This window comes from Schistocerca gregaria, chromosome 8, assembly GCF_023897955.1.
Source record: "Schistocerca gregaria isolate iqSchGreg1 chromosome 8, iqSchGreg1.2, whole genome shotgun sequence".
In the NCBI taxonomy this organism is placed as follows: Eukaryota; Metazoa; Arthropoda; class Insecta; order Orthoptera; family Acrididae; genus Schistocerca; species Schistocerca gregaria.
In genome coordinates, this window is record NC_064927.1 from 405,182,058 (window position 1) to 405,203,920 (window position 21,863).

Here is a 21,863-nt window from a genome sequence, read left to right on the forward strand (position 1 = left end):
GAGCAGACACCACATGTAATTATATTTATCCAGCAGTGTTCTGCAAAAACATTGTCCGCTTTTTTTTTCAGAGATTTGCATTGAAGTTCACCAAACACTTCCTTTTGGGCTACATCAGTCTTCTTCGGTCCTAGCACTGCTACTACGAATTCGTTCGATGTCGACCGTCACACCTCCAACTCCAAAGGAATGGACTAGGGTTTGTCACTCTGGCGTCTTGTATGAGATTTCCTTTGCAGACGCATTGACATTTCCCAGGACTCTTCCAATAAATCTGCCTTCCCAACCCCGGTACCGTCTTGTTATAGCCCCTAAATCCTGCTCTTCTGCTTTTCTTCTTCTTTTTCTTCTTTCTTCTCGGTGTTTTTCGCAAAATGTAACAGTGTTCGCTTATTTGTCTCTTTGTCTCCACTTGGCGGGGTCTGGCACTTGGTAAGGGTGGAGACGGGGTGTCATGATGGGAAACAGGCAACCAACGTCATCCCTGTAGGTCGTTTATCATTGAAAACGCGAAAACCCGCGTTTTTCCGTTGTTTCTTGATCCGTCCAAAGTACGTGTCCATACCACAGTAGACAACTTTACGTCTTCTCCACGATACCTCCCACTCGCTACTGAAGGCAAATTTCACCACTGATCACATGATCACGAAGTCTCAGTCCAAGTTTGCATTACAGCAAGTCACTGCTCCCTAAATATTTAAATGATTTCTTTTAGTGGAATAGTATCGGTATTTTTTTCTTACTCACTAATTTGATGTAAACTACAAAAAGTTCACAATAAATTAATTATTGTTGGACTGCTTCAGAAGGCCTTCGTGAAGCAGAAAGATGTACCAGCATTTTAAATCATAGCAGTTTACGTGGAAGCTTTGTTTAAAAATAACAACTAATATTACTTACATTGTATCCTTGAAGCATTCCGTTTAGATACTCAGGCGCAACAGGATCCCAAAAGATACTGGCTGCAGTAGAATTGTGCCTCCTCACTCGCACATTTTCTGGGGATGCTGATGGAGCTGTACAAAGGAGGAAGGTAAGACGGGCATTAATGTGCATGCGAGCTGCGAAACCTTTGCAGGAGATATAATCTTGAACATTCTCCACCTCTCACTTCTCGGTTGCTTGTAGTAATATTTTAATGATTTTTTTGCTGTGTCTATGAACAACGAATAAATCGTGTTTTCATTTTGCCAGACACATTTCACCTAGATCTATTCAGGCATCTTCAGTGGCCTGAAGTACGAAAATTTTTTCTCTTAATTTTATTACCTTTAACTCACATATGGCACCATGGTACTAAAGAGCTACAAACAGTGGTGTAGGCGGAAAAAACAGCTTTACCAGCAAACGACTAGGGTTCATAAAGAGCACCTCGTACACAAGCTGCAAGTGTTCAGCATCAGAATGACACGTCCAGAATAGTTTATAGTGTGAGTGTAATACAGGCTACTGACGGTCGCTGAATAAGTTAATGTGAAATGCGTCTGGCAAAACGTAAATTAAACGTTTTTAGTTGCCCGTAGACATCACGTCCAAATTGTTGATTTCTGTTGTCTTTCATACTTTACACCGTGGTCCGAGGCGTATTTCTCTGCTGAAGTTTCGTTTCGCAGTGCTAGAGACATCACTAGAAAATGCAAGACTCAGAAAACTGCATCAGACTTTAACAAACTAAGTAGACCGAACTGTTTACACATGTCCACGTAAGATCGGTTCGTGGCGTCATCAGACAGCTGTCAAAGAACGCAGAATCGCGCCGACGTATGTTATGGACTTTGTACTGGGAAAGAATTGTAGCTGTTTCCTTTATTTAGAATAGCTTATCTAATTCTTATAATCAGATCTTCTTCTTTTCTTTTAAAACACTTTTTTATGCTTTCGATTTTCCATGGGCCCTCTGCACATACGAGTGTAGAAATTATTGGACGTTGACAAAACCATGGTATCGGAGGAACGAATCTGATGGTTCCTGGGTCTCGGATAATAATCTGCTACTGTCGATTTTTCCGTGTTTCTTAGACTCCTATTGTCCTTTTGTTGCTAAAACCTGGGGTTTTGTTTTGTTTTAGGGCGCAAAAACATTTACGGTCGTACGCGCCTACGTCAGAGCTGTAGAACACGAAGACAATGACAGGAGTTAAAAACAACTACATATTCATCTCAATCGACGGAAGAGGAGACAGGTATAAACAGGGACGTAAAGATAAGTCTATAAAATATGCCCTAGAGAAACGGAGGTTTTGAACTAAAAATTAAATGGCCTTTGCCATATTGCTCCGACGGGTAAAAAGTAAAACGCGATCGACAGCCCGCGCGTCGTTAGCTAAAACGGCCGACGACTCAGACAGCAACCACAAACGAGAACGTAAGTGCTTTAAAAAAAAAAAAAAAAAAAAAAAAAACAGCATTCCGTCAGGAAAAAGCGGTCCGTCAAAGGTTGAGGGCAGTGACTGCAAAGGGGTGGTAGAGATCCACTTAACAAGTGGCGATGGCAAAAAGCCAGAGCCTGATACGAAACCTAGCTAAAATGATCTCCTCCACAGAGAGAAAGCTGAAAGTAGGTAGTCCAACCCGCTGAGAGAGGCTTAACAACTTGGAGATTTTTACCTTGAAAGGAGGACCAATGTCGAAGTGACACCACCTGCTGACAGACGGCAAGACACGTACCATCGGAGAGAATGTAAAAACTAGCTGGCTGAGGTACGAGGACTGCAGCCTGTCGGGTGCAGCACTAAACTACGGGCCTAGTGGTCCCGGGTTCAGTCTCGAAATGGGTGTTAGAATTTTCCTTCTTTCCATTCGCTCTAGGAAGGCCCCAGGTCCAGTCAGCCTGATATGAATTGACACCGGTGACCTTTCCCGTGGCTGAGAGTCAGCTAGGACGGTAGACCCACCACTCTCTCTCTCCTAGTGCCATGCCGAGGAAATGCTGAAATCCACCTGCAGTCAGGCAAATAGTCCCGTCACTGGCTTGCACCACAGCCGACGTACACTGGACATTATCTGCAAGTGATTTTATACACTCTTGCTGTGGCAAGAGGCGAACATAGGTCCTTCGCAGTGTCCACATGTTGCACACCTTCCTTGTTTCTTTAAAGATAGTGTCAGTACTGTGGCAGCACTCTGGTGACGTCCGCGCCATAGCTGAGTGGTTAGCACGGCTGATTGTCAAGCGGAGGACGCAGGTTCGATTCATGGTACTGCCAGGGATTTTTCCAAGCTGGGAGAACTGGCAGAGAGTGCACTCAGGCTCACGGCGAGAACTGAGGAGCTACTCGAGCGATTAGTTGCAGTTCCTAAGACAAGAAACCCGACAACTACCGAGAGAGTGGTGTGCTGACCACATGCCCCTCCATACCTCATCCGACGACGCAACTGGCAGCGGTTTTTACGAATGAGAAGAAAAGTTTCCCTTCAGTTGACCCTGTTTACTAGATCTTTTAGGCTGTAGCCTTTTATCGGAGTAGCTGTTTCTTCTCAAACCATTTCTTAAATAATCGATCTTGTCCCCAAAGTAATGTGGTTCAGAGACTCATTTAGCCCGGTTGACTAATGTTTTGATCACTCGTCTTTTTCTGCTTGGTATGATGACTGAAATTTTTATGAATGTACATATCTATTTGAGTGGGCATCCATAGACTGTGCTCTAGAGTTCCCTCTCGGCAGAAAACGATACCTAGGACCACGGCCTAAAACCGTACGAACAAAAATCCTCAAGGACGCAAATACAGTCGGGAAGTGCTGCATTGTATAATTATCTATATATATCCAGGAACTGTGTAGAGTAGCTGGCTTACTGCTTACCGTCCTCGAGGGTGCGTGCCGTGATGGTGTTGGAGGGCCGGCCCTCGAGAGCCTTGTGGAAGGGCACCAAGAAGAATTGGTAGCGCGTGAAGGCGCGCAGCCCGGACACGGTGTACCCGGTGGCGCCCGCATTCATCACGGTCACCAGGCCGAAGGAAGGCTCGGCCGCCGACAGGTCGCGGTAGCGCACGTACACACCCTCCACCAGCTCCTCAGCGCCCAACACCTGCCAACATCATCGCCAGTGCTAATATCTGTTTTGCTGATGAGTTCTCAGGCATAAAACATTGTACACCTATCAGCCGCGTCAAGTGTTTTCAAATGCACGAGCTTTCGGCCGAGTGCTTCTCCATTGTTGTTATGTGTACTCTGACTGTGGTGCGTGAGTGCTTTCATATTTTTTATTCTCTACACAAAGCATGCAGTTGGATTTCTGACTCACTGCAAAATTAAGTCTTTTCAGCAGAGCTCTAGACGCGCTAATAGAGTAGCAGACAGAGTGCCTGTTGAGGATATATTTCTGAAGGGATTTCCGGTTCTAGCATTTCCCAATAAGAGGCTGACTGCTGACGGCACGCAGTTGTTGATCTCCAGACCTGACGCAGTGTTTCATACAGTGAAGTCATATGAACTTGCTACTGGTCACCACTCAGTCTGCTTCTCATCGCTTCGTTCGTCGTATGCTACTCTGCTTCTCAAGTAGCAGAATTCATTCACTTCGCAATCCCCAGTTTGGATACTATGTTTGTCGCTAATCTTACATTGGCTACTCACCATCACTTTCGTTCCTCTTCGGTCTACTCGCAATCCATAGTGTGAGTTCATTAGACTGCTCATTCCATTCATTACATTCTACAGTTCTTCCTTACGTTCACTGCAGCGACGTTATGAGCGAAACTTATCACTGATATCTTTTCATCCTGAATTTTAATACCACTCTTGAACCTAGCTTTTATTTTTGCTTTTCTTTCTTCAGTGTAAAGACTGAAGAGGTGAAGCGAAATACCACACTTGTGCCTTACACCATTTTCTTCCTGTCACTTTGTCCTTGATCCTCTATTATTATTTTTCCCTCTTTCCCTTGAACATATTTATATTGTCCATCTACCCCTATACCTTACACCTACTTTCGCAATAATTTCCCACATCTTGCACTATTTCACGTTATCGGACGCTTTCTAGCACTAAAAATCCAATGAAAGTGTCTTGATTTTTTCTGAAGTCTTGCTTCCATTATTAAAAGCAACGTCAGAACTGCTCTCTGGTGCCTTTATCTTTCCTAAAACAAAACTGATGGTCATTTAGCAGTCAGTAACTTCGATGCACTATGCGTTTAGTTGATTTTGCTATAGTTTTACACTTATTTGCCCTTCATATTTTCAATGTTCCCGTCTTCTTCTTCTGTGTTAGGTCAATTGTGCTATGTTACGGTTCCCACGCTTTCTTGGTCTGACAGCATCTTTTTTGCCTTTTTGTTTAAAGTTCTTCAGCTGACGTGACCGTCTCAATAGATCAATCCTTTCTAGATGTAAATTAGTTTTATTTTTGTTTTCACCCAGTTTTTCTTTCACACAGCAAATTTTCAACTGCTTTTTATTATCTTAATTTCGTATTTTATCTATTCTTTTACATCCCTTTACTGCTCTAAGAAATGTCCTTTCTAATCATTGCATGTTTTCTCTCGCTCTCTCTTCTCTTTCTCTCTCTCTCTCTCTTTATCTCTTTTTCCAGTGATCACGATTCACTTCTATATAATGGGATTGGCAATGCGAGAATGCTTCCTTCTGTGTTTTACTCTTTAAGTTTTACTATTTGTCCCACAGATATTTTCAAATCTATTTAACTTAATTTGAGTATCGTCTTAGTATTCATAAGATATTTTACAACCAAGATAGTTGAAATACAAACATATAGTTTAGTTCATAAAATTGTTCTTCCGAAAATATTAGTAAAGGTCTTGAGTATATAGGAGTTATTTTAGCTTTACCGAATTGTTTAACTAGCCTCAGTGTTCGTTATAGTATTCCATCTGCAAACTGCGTCCTCAATGTAAATATTGAACAGTGTACGGAGTAAAATTCAGCCTTATCACAATCCTTTATTTATTTGTACTAGTCCTGTAAATATGTCTTACATACCCAAGATTAATGACGGTTCTTTATACAGGACCTTTGACAGCTGATATAAAATAAAGTTGTGCTCGATTATTCTCCATACCTTTTCTCTAACCACATTATCGAAAGCTTTCTCAGACTATACGAAAGCAATATATGTCTCTTTGTTAAACTCTCTGTTTCTCAACTGCGTCAGCCGTTGATCGTCCATTTCTCAATACGCCCTGTTTCTCCAATAGCAAACACTGTGCTACTGTTCCCAGTCTCCTCTTTAAAATTCTTGCATATAGTTTATATGGTGTTTGAAGCAAGCTTATCCTTCAGTAGTATTCTCGTATTTTTTTCTGTTTTCATATATATCGATATTACTTTCGTCTTCTTCCAATTTCCTGGTGCGTCTTCTTGCTCCCAGTACGTATTAAACAAATGTAACAATTGAAGGTGTAACGACAAGGCTGTACTCATTCGATTTAAACCTGTTGCTTCTCGATCTTTTGTGGTTTTCGAAGATGCTACGAATTCTTTTGTCATCTAAGGGTTTTACTTTTATTTCTGAATATTTTTCCGACTTCTCTTCCACGTCTCCTTAGGTTCCACAAACCAACTTGAGTATTCCTTTGGTCGAACTTCCCAAAATTTTAGAAAACCCAAAGAAGTGTTATCTATGACTTGAGGCTTAGCGAATCGCAAATCTTTCAAAATTATGTCGAACTCTGACTAATCCTAAATCCCCTATGTCTTCCATATCGACTCCCATTTCTTCTTCTGTCGCATCATCAGACAGTTCCTACCAAAGTAGAGGACTTACGTATTCCACAGCTAATGGTAGAGCACAACTGCTATTATAAAATTCAGCTCGAGCGTGTTTAGAGTCTTTTTTTCAGCAGAGGGAAAGTGGGGGAGATAGGAGTGAGCTTTTCGGATATCTTTCCTACTTCCATACCCTTTAAGAGGTTGTATGGTTTTAGTAGCGTGGTGGATAGCGTCCCTACAGTAGGATGGTGACACGCACCTGCCAGCGAAGGCGCACCGCGTTGGAGCTGATGGGCTGAGCGGCGTTGAGGAGGATCTGCAGGCGGCCGAGCGCCTCCCTGGCGGCCTGCAGGCGGCGCTGCTCCTGGGAGTGGGGGCGGCTGCCGCCCCCGGGCGGCAGAGTCCGCGTGGGGTGCGACGGGGGGCTGGCGCGCGACACCCCTGCGGGCGTCTCTGAACGCACCACCACCGCGTAGCGCGTATCCGGCCGCAGGCCCTCCACCTGTAAAACGTAGAAGTCGGTCAACACGTGCAACGTAGGACCAAATGTAGAAGCACCTTCCTCTTTCGAAACCTCTTCTCTGGCTACGAGGGCCGCTCAGCTGTAACAGCGACAAACGGCTTCAGGAAAAACAGGTCAGTGACAATTACAAATGAACCATCGTTCCACTGGACGTGACCGCTAATGAATAAGCGACGTACGACAAGTATTGTGACGTCATAACGGGCAGCTACGATCGTGAAGAAGCCAGCACGTCGAATATTCTCAACGTACTTTGAAACGTGAACTAAAGCGATGCAAAACAGCTATCTACGTTATAGACGAAACGATGCAGACCTCTTATTAGAATACAGCTCAAGGCGTCTTATTTATTTGATTTTGTAGTACAACTTTTCTTTCGCAAGCGTCAATTATACCTTTAAGAGTGTTTTCGCGTCACCTCGGATGTGAAATAACTTTTCAAGCTACTCCCCCTGCACTCTTTTTCTTTGACTGATATTGTCTTATAGGGTATTAGGTTGATAAGCATAACTACATCTTCTTTGCGGTTAAGTTTAGTTCTTTTGCACATGAGTGAGATTGCAAATTAAAATTAAATTGTTTTCTAGGCTCTTACGTTGTTTTGTTAAATCTTCTCTTCAAATGAGTGTAATTCTTTGCACATCATTTGGCTTGTTAATTTAATTTAATTTTATTTAAATGGTTTTACAGGCTGTTAGGTTCTTTATACCACACCAGAACATCTTCTCTTCACAATCATTTCGACGTTTAGGCTTAATGTTTTCTGGTTTGTTGCCTTTACCTACGTATACTGTTAGGTTTAAAATTTTCAGTTACGTTACTGAAGCGAAGTCATTGCGCCTCACTCTCTTTCATCATTTTAATGGTTGCACATCCTTTTAATTGTGAGTCACAGTCTGATGACAACCTTGTGAGCATAAAACCAGTTAACGAATTAAAAGAATACTGCAGAACATCCACAGTTATGTGTTTATCATTCAAAATTATGACGATGCATAGCTTTAGACAGCATCGCTCCTGCGAAAGGCAACTCGCCCGTTTTTCACATGATATCTTGCGAACCATGGATGAAGGGTATCAGACGGATGCCGCATTCCTTGACTTCCGGAAAGCGTTTGACTCGGTGCCACACTGCAGACACCTAACTAAGGTACGAGCATATGGGATTGGTTCCCAAGTATGTGAGTGGCTCGAAGACTTCTTAAGTAATAGAACCCAGTACGTTGTCCTCGATGGTGAGTGTTCATCGGAGGTGAAGGTATCATTTAGAGTGCGCCAGGAAAGTGTGGTAGGTCCGCTGTTGTTTTCTATCTACATTAATGACCTTTTGGGTGGGGTGGATAGCAATGTGCGGCTGTTTGCTGATGATGCTGTGGTGTACGGGAAGGTATCGTCGTTGAGTGACTGTAGGAGGATACAAGATAACGTGGACAAGATTTGTGATTGGTGTAAATAATGGCAGCTAACTCTAAATATAGATAAATGTAAATTAATGCAGATGATTAGGAAAAAGAATCCTGTAATGTTTGAATACTCCATTAGTAGTGCAGCGCTTGACACAGTCACTTCGATTAAATATTTGGGCGTAACATTGCAGAGCGATATGAAGTGGGACAGGCATGTAAGGGCAGTTGTGGGGAAGGCGGATGGTCGTCTTCGGTTCATTGGTAGAATTTTGGGAAGATGTGGTCCATCTGTAAAGGTGACCGCTTATAAAACACTAATACGACCTATTCTTGAGTACTTCTCGAGCGTTTGGCATCCCTTTTAGGTCGGATTGAGAGAGGAAATAGAAGCAATTTAGAGTCGGGCTGCTATATTTGTTACTGGTAGGTTTGATCATCACGCGAGTGTTACGGAAATGCTTCAGGAACTCGGGTTGGAGTCTCTAGAGGAAAGGAGGCGTTCTTTTCGTGAATCACTACTGAGGAAATTTAGAGAACCAGCATTTGAGGCTGACTGCAGTACAATTTTACTGCCGCCAACTTACATTTCGCGGAAAGACCACAAAGATAAGGTAAGAGAGATTAGGGTTCGTACAGAGCCATATAGGCAGTCATTTTTCCCTCGTTCTGTTTCGGAATGGAACACGGAGAGAAGATGCTAGTTGTGGTGTGAGGTACCCTCCGCCACGCACCGTATGGTGGATTGCGGACTATGTATGTAGATGTAGATGTAGATGCTCCACAAAGCAGTGCCAGTGGGATCAACTGTTAAGAAAATATGCCATTTCAAGATAACAATGCATTAAAGAAAATCTCTCAATAACGCGTCATTTTTGGTACGATGTGTTACAATAACACTTTGATAAATATGACGTAGCTTTTTATATTCTTTCGCTGCTGTAGGCGTGTATACACGTCCTGCCAGGCCAACCTTCAGGTGTTGTAGATGTCTATAAGTGTGCCGTTTGGGTTTTCCCACAGTGCTATGGACGTCTGAATACGTCTTGAGCCGCCTACCTCTGACGGCTGCGGAGGAGTACTTCCATATATCGCTGAATAAAATGATTTCGAGGTTGGTGTATAAGTTGGTAGCGTTTTCTCATAAGTTTAATAAACACAACGGATAAACATAACAGGGACTTTTAGTCATCAATAATACTATGTTCGCGTTCTCTGTGAACAACAGTTAGCCAACGCTGGGGTAACTTATCGACTGTAGAAATCACAGAGCCAATTTTCATCTGGCGAGGAAGTTCCTTGTGTGATATTTGGTGAAATCCGAGAAAGTGAAAATCTGAGGGCGCAGTATAAATTGAGTAAGGTGGATGCGAAATGACGTCCTAACCAACTCCTGTGTAGTGCTACCAGGATGAGAAGGGGCGTTATCGAGGAGTAGCACCGCTTTACACAGCCTTCCTGGTCGCTGTACATGGATTGCGTCTGCAAAGCGTCTCAGTTGTTGGCAACAAATGTCATCAGTGACGGTTACATCTCGGGCAGGCAATTTCGTTGTTCCGACGAGTGCATAACATTATCTTTTGTACATGAGCGTATGTCTTTGTTAGGGGACATGTTGCTTTGCTTGCGCTCAATTATTCCTTTCCTTTCCTTTCTTTACGTTAGTATAGGGACACCATTTCTCGCCACCAGTAACGGTACAGAATGGGAACGGTCGGTGTTGTTCAGGAGCCAATTGATGACGAGCAAGCCGAGATGCACATATGACCACACGCTTAGTATTGTGATGATGGCTTAGAGAATGCGGTACCTGTACACTTAATTTTTTTATCATTATCCACTGCATGCAAATGTCACACTATGGTGGAATGATTACAGTTCTTCAATTTGCCAGTTTTCGAGTAAAATGACGTGGATAATCGTGGATTCATGTGTTTAAACCACCTTCATCAAACTCCGAAAATCTTACTGAATGTGAAATGTCACTAATGCCAAAACGATTCGTCTTAAAATGATAAAATCATTTTCTTGCAGTAGTCTATCCAACGGCGTTATCCCCATTTACGGTATAATTGATTTCGTCTGCTTCCTCTACTGTCAGCCCTCTTCTGAAAACAGCGGAATATGCAGGATATGTCCCGATTTCTCCACTTGCCATTCCATTTTCTAGAGTTCAAAGCTCCCCTCAATATCTACAAATGACAAAATGACATTACGTGAACTCAAATAGCAGCAGTGGAATACAAAAATCTGGCAATCGGTAAATTAAAATACTAACATTCAAAACAAAAACGCTACCAACTTATGCACCAACCTAATAATACAACAAATGTACCTCAATGCACGTTGTTATTTGCAAAAAGAAAAAAATAAATAAATACATAAATAAACCTCGTATTGACATTGTGAGTCGACAATCAGATACGACGATTGTTATGAGCCGGCCGGAGTGGTTCTAGGCGCTACAGTCTGGAGCCGAGCGACCGCTCTGGTCGGAGGTTCGAATCCTGCTTCGGGCATGGCTGTGTGTGATGTCCTTATGTTAATTGGGTTTAATTAGTTCTAAGTTCTAGGCGACTGATGACCTCAGAAGTTAAGTCGCAAAGTGCTCAGAGCCACTTGAACCATTTTTTTATATATATTGTTATGACTACATGATTCACGACTAGGAAGGACGTCAATAAGCGCGTCACGCACGCCCTTCTTCGGACAAATACCCCTTTATCTAACTTCATTTGTATTGTACTGTACTCCATTGCATTGTATGTTAACCGGGGGCCTAGAAAGGACGGAGAGGCTTCGTCTCCGCCTCAGCCGCAGTCGTCCACAACCCCACGACGACTACTGCAGTCCACTTCACCCCTCCACCGCCCCACCCCGAACCACTCTTTCAAGGTTATTGTCCGGTTCGGACCCCGGTCGACCACCGTAGGGAACGTCTCACACCAGACGAATGTAACCCCTATGTTTCCGTGGTAGAGTAATGGTGGTGTACGCGTACGTGGAGAACTTGTTTGCGCAGCAATCGCTGACATAGTATAGCTGAGGCGGAATAAGGGGAACCAGTCTACATTCGCTGAGGCAGATGGAAAACCGCCTAAAAACCTTCCACAGACTGGACGACTCACCGGACCTCGACACAAGTCCGCCGGGCGGATTCGTGCCGGGGACCAGACGCTCCTTCACAATCAGGAAAACTATGCGTTAGACCGCAAGGCTAAGCGGGTGGGCTAACTTCGTTTACTACAATGTACGAGCTTAAGGCAACCATAAGCGTTTTTACCAATGCAAAATCTTTTAAAGTTTCGTGCAACGTTCTAGTTAATTTTATGCAGTCTAGTAAGTATACGGATAATGAAAGGAAATTCCGTTTTTTTATCGAATGACATCAGATAGTAAGATGTGAAAAAAATCAGTTTTTTTACGTAATATTTCTCAAAAATTGGGTTATAGGAAGTTCATATCGGCCGGAATGCCGTCTCTTAAGACAGGCACCAGAACTTTGCGAGCATTTCAGCCATAAGCTAAAAGGTTATGATGATGTTCTAAGAAGAAGCGATGGAAGAATTACCTAACTATAAAATATAATGATTAGGACACCGGTGCATTAAAGAAAATAACGCGTCTTTTTGGTACGATTTATTATGATAAAATCTTAAGAAATATGACGTCGTTTTCATATGTGCTATCCTACATTATGGGGAAAAGGTGAGGATAGAAATATAAACGTCTCCTGAAGTTTTACTCAATCAATCGTTGTGTATATCTACACCGCATACGTGGAAATGAAATCTCTAGATAAATGTTGAAGATGAGAAACTAATCAAGTCAGAGTTAAACATTTTGATGACGACGATGGCGGATGTAAAACTATGGAAGTGTAGGGAACATGATTTTAACATCTCTAAAAGGTCAGGAATTTTTACCGCCTGTACCAAGCAACTGTCAGTGTCATTTTGTCTAGGGAGAGGCAGAATGTTTTTAGCTGTTCATTTTGAAAATCTTACGCACTCTTGAATAGACTGACATCTTCATAAGTTTCTTACGAATTTTCTCCAGTCATTATCGATAATTACTAACAATACAATACAAAATGTAATCTATATGTTTCGCGCAAGGTATAGCAGACAACTGCAGACAAGCGCTGCAGCACCTTGCAAAGAACGTCGATGTGCATCGCTGTTTTCGCCATTAATGACGTCATATTTTTCATTTCAGTTTCACCGACATTCATCATACATCTCTCTTTTATATTTCGAGTTCTGAAGACTACCTGAACTTTCGTTTGAGCCTTTCGTGAGCCGTTCCTCAAACTTTGTGTCACGTTAAACCGATTGTAGTGTTTCCAACACATGAAAAATCCATCAAGAAACTCATTATCTTTCCTTAAAAACCGCTGTCTGAATTAAGAACAATCGCGTACAAGACTGTCTACACCAACTTAAATGAACTGTGATCTAGAGCCCTTCACTGTGTGAAAAGTGACTGAATGATCAGTTCTCGCAATTTTTATTAGCTTATGTTCGGGATTAACTGCACTTAACAGATTTTATATAGCATCGATCGAGAATTGGACCGATCGTCCGCTGCAAGACGTATTAGAGATACCGACTGTGCCGTGCCATCGACGATTGTGTCGTAAAGACGTTCAAAAGTAAAAACTTGGAACGAGAAATATTATATGACGAAAAAAATGTACACGAACCTTACGTGTTTCACAGACCACATAAGCGGCGGAAAATATCCATGTTTTACGGTAAATATTAAATTTTAATCTTAGTATCAAGGAGTAAACTCTTAAAATCTCTGTGATGTTAACAAGGGAGAAGAACGCTCCTAGGTTGTTGTTCTCTTCCTTCGCTTGTCTCTGGTGGTGTTAAGAAGCAGACATCTTGCTGCGCGAAACTAATGTAAGCTTGTACGTTGTTAACCTTGTTAATATAGTACGTTAAAGTTTCTATTTGAGTTATTTCAGTGTACAGGGAGCCCTCTGCCCTGTTCCTTCCATTGGTTTCATTTTTTCTTAAGACGTTTACAGCTCTACAATGATAGTGGCCCCTGCTGCAACGGACGGCATTTCGCGTCGATCTGAAATGCGAAATAAAAGTGGAAGCGCTGAGATCGCCCGCTTTAACATTTAACAAACATTTTTTTCACAGCAATGAGCCACAGCGGAGAGCAACATTAGCTTAAAGATTCTACTTTTCACTTTATGCCGAGAGCCAGGATTCAACTACCACAGCGTGAATATGATGTTAAGAGAAGTATTCTTAGAGTGCTGTGTGGGTCCCAATAAATTTTTGAGTCCATGGTCTTTAAAGAATAAGTACGTCGAGGCTAATTATCATACTGCTATATTTTCTTTCTCACGTAATATTGTATGAAATAAAAATCAGTTAACAATTTTTTCATTGGGATCACACAATTAAATTTACGCGTGTTTTAAAATCACCAAATAAATAAAATAAACAAATAAATATACTACTCCAGTTGAATAGCCCCTTTACGCTTCTGTTTAATTTAAAATATTCAGTCCAGTAATACTAGGGGTAGACATAGGTTTTTAATGAAGCAGTTGAAAAAAATTAATCCGCCACCATGAAGTTTGTGATGGTATTAGCCCTTGACTACGTAATCACTCTTGAGGATGACACACTGCTCTCAACGACGGACGATTAGGTGGAGACGCTGGTTGTAAAAGTCTGAATTTTAGCTGGCCAGAAACGTTCGACGTAAAAGACCGCCTCTTCATCATTCTAAAAATGCCTGCCTCGCATCCGGAGGCCACACGAGTGAGGCAAGATCTGATAACCCAAAGAAGCCGCATGTATGACTGCATGGTGCAGAAAGAACTGCGTCGTTGCCGTGGAGTAAAAACTCCCTCTTCGTCTGTTTCCCGCGACGATGTGTGTTGAGAGCCTCCTTTATCTCATCAAGAATTTCGGTAGAATGCTCCTATGACAGTTAAGTACCACATTACGGCAATCCCAAAAAACACTCAGCATCGCCAAGTCCCGATGCTGGTTGAACTTTCGCCTTTTTTGGCGGTAGTGAAATCATATGTTTTACTGACTTCGCTTCTTTGTGTCATGTTATAGCGATAACCCAGCACTCGTCCTTGGTGTTTAGGCGATTACAGAGGCCAATAGAACACAGCTGCAAGATATGCGCTATTTGGTTCTACGGGACTTTCCAGTGGGTGTGAGGTGTCGCAAAACCCAGCAAGTGGCAACTGTTTCATCTTCAAAACTTCGTGTTAATTTTAGAAACAGATTTATGACTGATTTTTTACTTTTTAGGGTTCCGTACTTCAATCAGTAAGTAAAATCACTTTGTTGTCCTTTTATCCGTCTGTCTCTCCGACTGTTACAAACCTTTTCTCTCAGAAACGGGTTGACATGCCCTGTTGAAATTTATGTCGCCTACATTCGCTTCATTCGGTCAGAAACGTAAGCTTCTAAGTAAATTGTAATAAAAAGATACGGCCATCTATGTCACATATTTGGACTTAAGCAAACTCACTCAATAAAACCTATAGGATACTTTCCTAAGTTCTAGCACCATGAAATTTGGCAGGTAGGCCTAGCACGGTTTCACGATGCAAAAACGGGAAAAAATTCGAAAACAGTAAATTTCTATTTTTTGTTTTGTTTGTAATATGATACCTAAATGTCTGTCAGCCCTCCGTCTGCTAAGACACCTTATTATCAGGAACGGATCTACGTATCAAGCTGAACATTATGTCACATACTAAGGTTAATGATCCCTTGGCACTGTAATATGTGTAAGCTTCTGAGTCAATGCAGTCAAAAGGTACGGTCATTCATGTGAAATATTTTGATACTCTCGAACTCACCCCTCAAAGCTTATAGTTCACGTACCGTTGGCCTAGAATGATGAAATTTTGCAGGAAGCAAGCTTTCACAGTACGAAAAAATAAGAAAAATCCGAAAAATATAAATTTGCAATTATATTGCAAGATAAAATATTTCCCTGGTCAATTGTTAACCGATGTCAGACTTGAGATTAAAACATTCCTGAAAGTCTTGGGATTCCTGGGACCGATATCTTTGCCAATACCAATGTCGGTAACAGGCAAGAGTGGTCGAGATGCTCGATTCCTAAAATAGAAGAACTGTCTATATACATAATTAGGTTTAAACGGAATTCCCACTGCGCGAGTCCTATTGGCAAATGAACAATCTCAATTTCACTGTCGCCCTGACTGTGATAAGCTGATCTTCCGAGCACCATGGCTTCTACTTCCATAGCGATTGCCAGCTCTAGCCAGAGAGACGGACCGCCATATCGTCTGTCTTTAATCTGACTAATTTGACCACAACGGAAGCGCCTGCTGCACCTAAAGGCCGTCCTGACTGATGGTGTATTATTGCCGTATACTTCCACCGAGTTGATGGTTATGACTTTATTCCTCGAAATGCAAAAATAAATAAATAAATAAATAAAAATAAAATAAAATAAGATAAAATAAAATAAAAAAAGTTATCGCACGAAAATCCACTTTACTGATGGACTGCACGACTTCCCTTAGGCTCCTCTAGCGGCATTCCACGGTAGTGTGGCGCTTGACTTTTAACACGTACCAAGAATGGAGAGATGTAGTCGAAAACACATAAAAATTTAATTATTTGTCTTCATGTTCTCGAGATGTTATTCAAAAATTGCACGTATACCCTCGTACTCGTTTCCACAGCTTTAACGCTTTCCACCATACTACACTCCTGGAAATTGAAATAAGAACACCGTGAATTCATTGTCCCAGGAAGGGGAAACTTTATTGACACATTCCTGGGGTCAGATACATCACATGATCACACTGACAGAACCACAGGCACGTAGACACAGGCAACAGAGCATGCACGATGTCGGCACTAGTACAGTGTATATCCACCTTTCGCAGCAATGCAGGCTGCTATTCTCCCATGGAGACGGTCGTAGAGATGCTGGATGTAGTCCTGTGGAACGGCTTGCCATGCCATTTCCACCTGGCGCCTCAGTTGGACCAGAGTTCGTGCTGGACGTGCAGACCGCGTGAGACGACGCTTCATCCAGTCCCAAACATGCTCAATGGGGGACAGATCCGGAGATCTTGCTGGCCAGGGTAGTTGACTTACACCTTCTAGAGCACGTTGGGTGGCACGGGATACATGCGGACGTGCATTGTCCTGTTGGAACAGCAAGTTCCCTTGCCGGTCTAGGAATGGTAGAACGATGGGTTCGATGACGGTTTGGATGTACCGTGCGCTATTCAGTGTCCCCTCGACGATCACCAGAGGTGTACGGCCAGTGTAGGAGATCGCTCCCCACACCATGATGCCAGGTGTTGGCCCTGTGTGCCTCGGTCGTATGCAGTCCTGATTGTGGCGCTCACCTGTACGGCGACAAACACGCATACGACCATCATTGGCACCAAGGCAGCGCTGAAGACGACACGTCTCCATTCGTCCCTCCATTCACGCCTGTCGCGACACCACTGGAGGCGGGCTGCACGATGTTGGGGCGTGAGTGGAAGACGGCCTAACGGTGTGCGGGACCGTAGCCCAGCTTCATGGAGACGGTTGCGAATGGTCCTCGCCGATACCCCACGAGCAACAGTGTCCCTAATTTGCTGGGAAGTGGCGGTGCGGTCCCCTACGGCACTGCGTAGAATCCTACGGTCTTGGCGTGCATCCGTGCGTCGCTGCGGTCCGTTCCCAGGTCGACGGGCACGTGCACCTTCCGCCGACCACTGGCGACAACATCGATGTACTGTGGAGACCTCACGCCCCACGTGTTGAGCAATTCGGCGGTACGTCCACCCGGCCTCCCGCATGCCCACTATACGCCCTCGCTCAAAGTCCGTCAACTGCACATACGGTTCACGTCCACGCTGTCGCGGCATGCTACCAGTGTTAAAGACTGCGATGGAGCTCCGTATGCCTCGGCAAACTGGCTGACACTGACGGCGGCGGTGCACAAATTCTGCACAGCTAGCGCCATTCGACGGCCAACACCGCGATTCCTGGTGTGTCCGCTGTGCCGTGCGTGTGATCATTGCTTGTACAGCCCTCTCGTAGTGTCCGGAGCAAGTATGGTGGGTCTGACACACCGGTGTCAATGTATTCTTTTTTCCATTTCCAGGAGTGTATATCGACATTCTCAAAGAAATATCGTCCAGTTTCACACTTGTGAATGACAAATATCTTATCACGGAATTTTGTTAGAGTGTCACTAACGTTTCGCGAGAGGATGATATTTTGAAATTAACAAAATACATTCTGTTCAGTTTTATTTCTATTACTAAACTGACAGCATTGGTCACTAAGGTGGTGAACTTGACTTAGAATGTGTTTCACCCGATAACAATCTGCAGTCCCCTTTCACTGAAGGTGGAAGGCAATCAATTATGGAATTTTTTCTCACATCTTTTGTGAGGAGAGCCGGTGAGGTACTCACGGTGAAGGTATCTGGAGGCAGCCTTCTACCGGCCACGACCCACCCGCCGTGCAGGTCCGGGCAGCAGTACTCCAGGGTGTAGCCCAGCATGTGGCCCTCCACGGGCCGCCACGTCACCGTCAGTGACGTATCTGTGACGTCAGCGACACGCGGCTGTGACGGCGCCAGAGGCAGCGCCGCGGCGCTCCAGGGCACCGCAGCTACCGAGCCAGACGGCGTCTCGCTCAGCGACAGTAGCGCCGAATGCATGCTGCGGCCGCCACCGGAAGCTGCCCAGCAGCTGTACTTGCCCACGTCCGACGGCTGCACCTCTGCGTTTGCAAAGAAACGTGAGCGTTAGATGTATGCTAAAATTGATCATGTTGACACCACAGCCGACTGACACATATATTAATGAGTAATGAAAACCAGAATAGCGGTATTATAACACATTTGTGGTATCACGATCGATTTCGTTCATAGACCATCATTATGTTGTTGCTGAGTTGTGCCATTATCGTGACAGAAATGGTCTGGTCGTCAAATGTAACATCAAATGTAACTACTATTTCACTAGATCAATTTGAAATACTTACCGAAAGTCGCCTGCTCTTGAATTGCCATTTCGATATCGATATATCGAGGGAATATGTGTGGTCGATATACATCGACATATTTCAGAAAGGATAACGGTATATCAATAGTTTGTGAACTAACCTAGACTGCTGGTACTGTCTCTCTTCTCTTTTCCGCAGTAATTGTCACGGCGACAGTTTGAACAAGACCCGATTACACTCCGCGCCCAATAAATCTATTCGCCTTACTACAGGAGCGCCCTTTATAAAGTTACAAGTCTCTTCATTTTAGTTACTCACGAATTTACATTGAATTGTCGGTTACTTGTTCAGTGTCTTCAAGGTTTTCTATACTTATTTACATTTTTTCCCTCAGTACCTAAATTAGTTGGCTGAAAAAACCGACAGGAGTTGACAAAAGAGTTACGAAGAGACATCAGCTGTCTGAAGTACCAATTAACAACCTCAGCACCCGTGTCGAGATTATCAAAAGAGGAGGAGGAGGAGATTAGTGTTTAACGTCCCGTCGACAACGAGGTCATTAGAGACGGAGCGCAAGCTCGGATAAGGGGAGGATTGGGAAGGAAATCGGCCGTGCCCTTTCAAAGGAACCATCCCGGCATTTGCCTGAAGTGATTTAGGGAAATCACGGAAAACCTAAATCAGGATGTCCGGAGACGGGATTGAACTGTCGTCCTCCCGAATGCGAGTCCAGTGTGCTAACCACTGCGCCACCTCGCTCGGTATCAAAAGTATTTCAATATATACGAGATTACATTCTTTTTCAGTCGAAACAGAAGTATCAATATAAGGGACACTCGTGAAATGTGAAGTAATGATTTTAATGTTGCAATCCTATTTTAATCATGTTGGCTATATTTTCGTACTAATTGTGAAGTTACTGTAGTTACATCTTTACGTTTTATGCATTACCTTACCGTTTTCCCTTCAGATATGTAATATCTTTAGGTGGCTGGAAGACTAAAAAACCAATATCACAATTAAACATAAATTGACACCGTCAGTGATTCAGCTAGGGGGAAACCGTTGCTAACAGTCAAGTAACGTGGGCAACAACGTTTTGATGACAAGTCTCGATCATAGTGTGCTGGAGACTAACAGCAGATGGGAGCGTCACAGTGCAGCGTCCAGTCGCCAGTTTAATGCTACATAACGGCAACATGTAAGCAGGCGTACCATGCAGAATCATGTCGTCATTATGAGCTACTGAATCCATCCACAGCACGTAGCACTTGACACAGATTAGCAGCTGTGTTGAACCACTACAACTTGAACCACGAAGTATGGATTAAGGTCACCTGGAATGTTGTTGGGTCGCGCTAGACGTTAGTATACGCCGATGGCAGATTTCGAGCGCGCTAAAAGCACAGTGCGCGATGTCTCTAGAATGACAACACGGCATCTTTCAGGCAGGCCCTGGATGAATTCTCGCCTCGTGGTTTTTTTACGTGGCATGAAGCTGGTTCCCAAATACGACTACCATGGTCTCTGACCAGCTCATGACATAGAAACCTACTGTTCGATCAGGTGCATCTCTTTGCTGCACTTTACACGTTAAATTGCGCCTTTCGCACGATTCTTGATTTCCAGCGCAGAAATAATGAGCAGTTGCTGCACCACTGCACTCCCATCCGTGTCTACATTCCCTACTGGTGTATCAGACTTACACGAGGAGTCTGCCAATTCTTCTCTCTGGTAGTGACGAATATCCTCAAACTGAGATACTCAGCCGGCCGGTGTGGCAGAGCGGTTCTAGGTGCTTCAGTCCAGAACCGCGCTGCTGCTACAGTCGCAGGTTCGAATCCTGTCTCGGGCATGAATGTGTGTGTGATGTCCTTAGGTTAGTTAGGTTTAAGTAGTTCTAAGTCTAGGGGAGTGATGACGTCCGATGTTGAGTTCCATAGTGCTTAGGGCCATTTTTTTTGAGGTACTCACAACACACACTTACTACACTGACTCGTGGCTGTACGAGTTCTGTTAAGGAATGGCTAAACCAGTGCGCCCGAACCGTGTTAGAACAGTTTGAGGAAGTCTCAGGGAAGACGAGGATAGTGGTGCGGTCTACGACGTCACCTCTAAGACGTCATCGAGAGATCAATCCACGCCTTGGACTTAACTCCGACTTGAGTTGGTGCTACTACTAAGCTGGTGCATCGTCAGGTGCCAAATGACTTTCGAAGGGTGGTGGAGTCCGCGTTCCGACTTCTCGACGCCGTCAAACGGACGAAAGGTGAGTGATTCACGCTACTGGACAAATGAGCTCCTCGTCCCACCCTTGAAAGCTCAGAGGATGTTTACAGGCCACCGTCTCATCGTCTGCCTTGCGGCGTCATGCGGATGCGCTATGGAGGTGCATGTGGTCAGCATACCGCTCTCCCGGCCGTTTTGCAGCCTTTCGAGACCGTGGAGGCGCTACTTATCTGCCGGGAACCTCTCAGTTAAAATCACTAGGCTGAGTGGATCTCGCGCCAATCCTCCCACCAGGAAAAAAAACCTTTGGTAGTAGCAGGAATCGAATCAGGGTCCTTCACATGGCAGCCACCTACGCTGAGCGCTGCCCTACGTAGGCGAACTAGATGCCCCTTGATAGGTGTGACTAGTTCAGTTGTCCTTCACTATATGATGGGCTGTGACGTCAATGACAAACGTGCTGTAGCGTACTCGTAATTTCCTACTTGTTAGGGTCCATAAATGATGGGCACCAGTCCATTCTGGATGAAGTAATTATCACATTTCTTTGGCCATGTGGTATTACTGCCACTCCACTGTCATTTGCTCTAAGAATCTGGAGTTTGCCTGATTGACTGTCGAATTCGTTATAGAATACTTTGATGCAGAGTACTTATCAGATAAAGGAGGACGGGAGTTTGTATAACAGATGTAGACAGCCACAGATGCTCAGCGAGTCAATAATTTACTGGTAGATTACGATCATTTATTTAAAGAGAGAGAGAGAAGAGGGACATGCTCTGAGAACTTACCCTTGATGACAAGCGTTCCGTTTCCCAGCACTCCTATACGCCCTCCAGGGACCAGAGGATCGTCGTTCTTCTGCCACTGCACTGATGTCTTGGAGGCACCGGCCGTGAGGCAGTGGAACACTGCTGTGCCCTTTGGCGCGATCTCCATATCTCGAGGACCGATGTCAATAATAGGAGGAAGCTCGTCGCCTGGGGCCAAAACCTGCAGATCATTGATTCCAAGTAAATAAAGATTTCAAAATATCTGATAAAGT

General features: G+C 43.9%; 1 protein-coding gene across 2 annotated transcripts in view; it reads right to left on the bottom strand.

Annotated features, from left to right (window-relative positions):
- LOC126284766 (roundabout homolog 2-like) overlaps positions 1–21,863 on the bottom strand; it is a 273,663-nt gene that overhangs the window by 61,442 nt on the left and 190,358 nt on the right. For both annotated transcript variants that reach the window (XM_049983926.1, XM_049983927.1), the window contains exons 7-11: positions 21,610–21,811; positions 18,054–18,364; positions 6,931–7,173; positions 3,805–4,030; positions 901–1,016 (exon numbers count right to left, since the gene is read on the bottom strand). In XM_049983926.1, the coding sequence (XP_049839883.1) occupies positions 901–1,016; positions 3,805–4,030; positions 6,931–7,173; positions 18,054–18,364; positions 21,610–21,811 (1,098 nt within the window). The remainder of the gene's footprint in view (positions 1–900; positions 1,017–3,804; positions 4,031–6,930; positions 7,174–18,053; positions 18,365–21,609; positions 21,812–21,863) is intronic.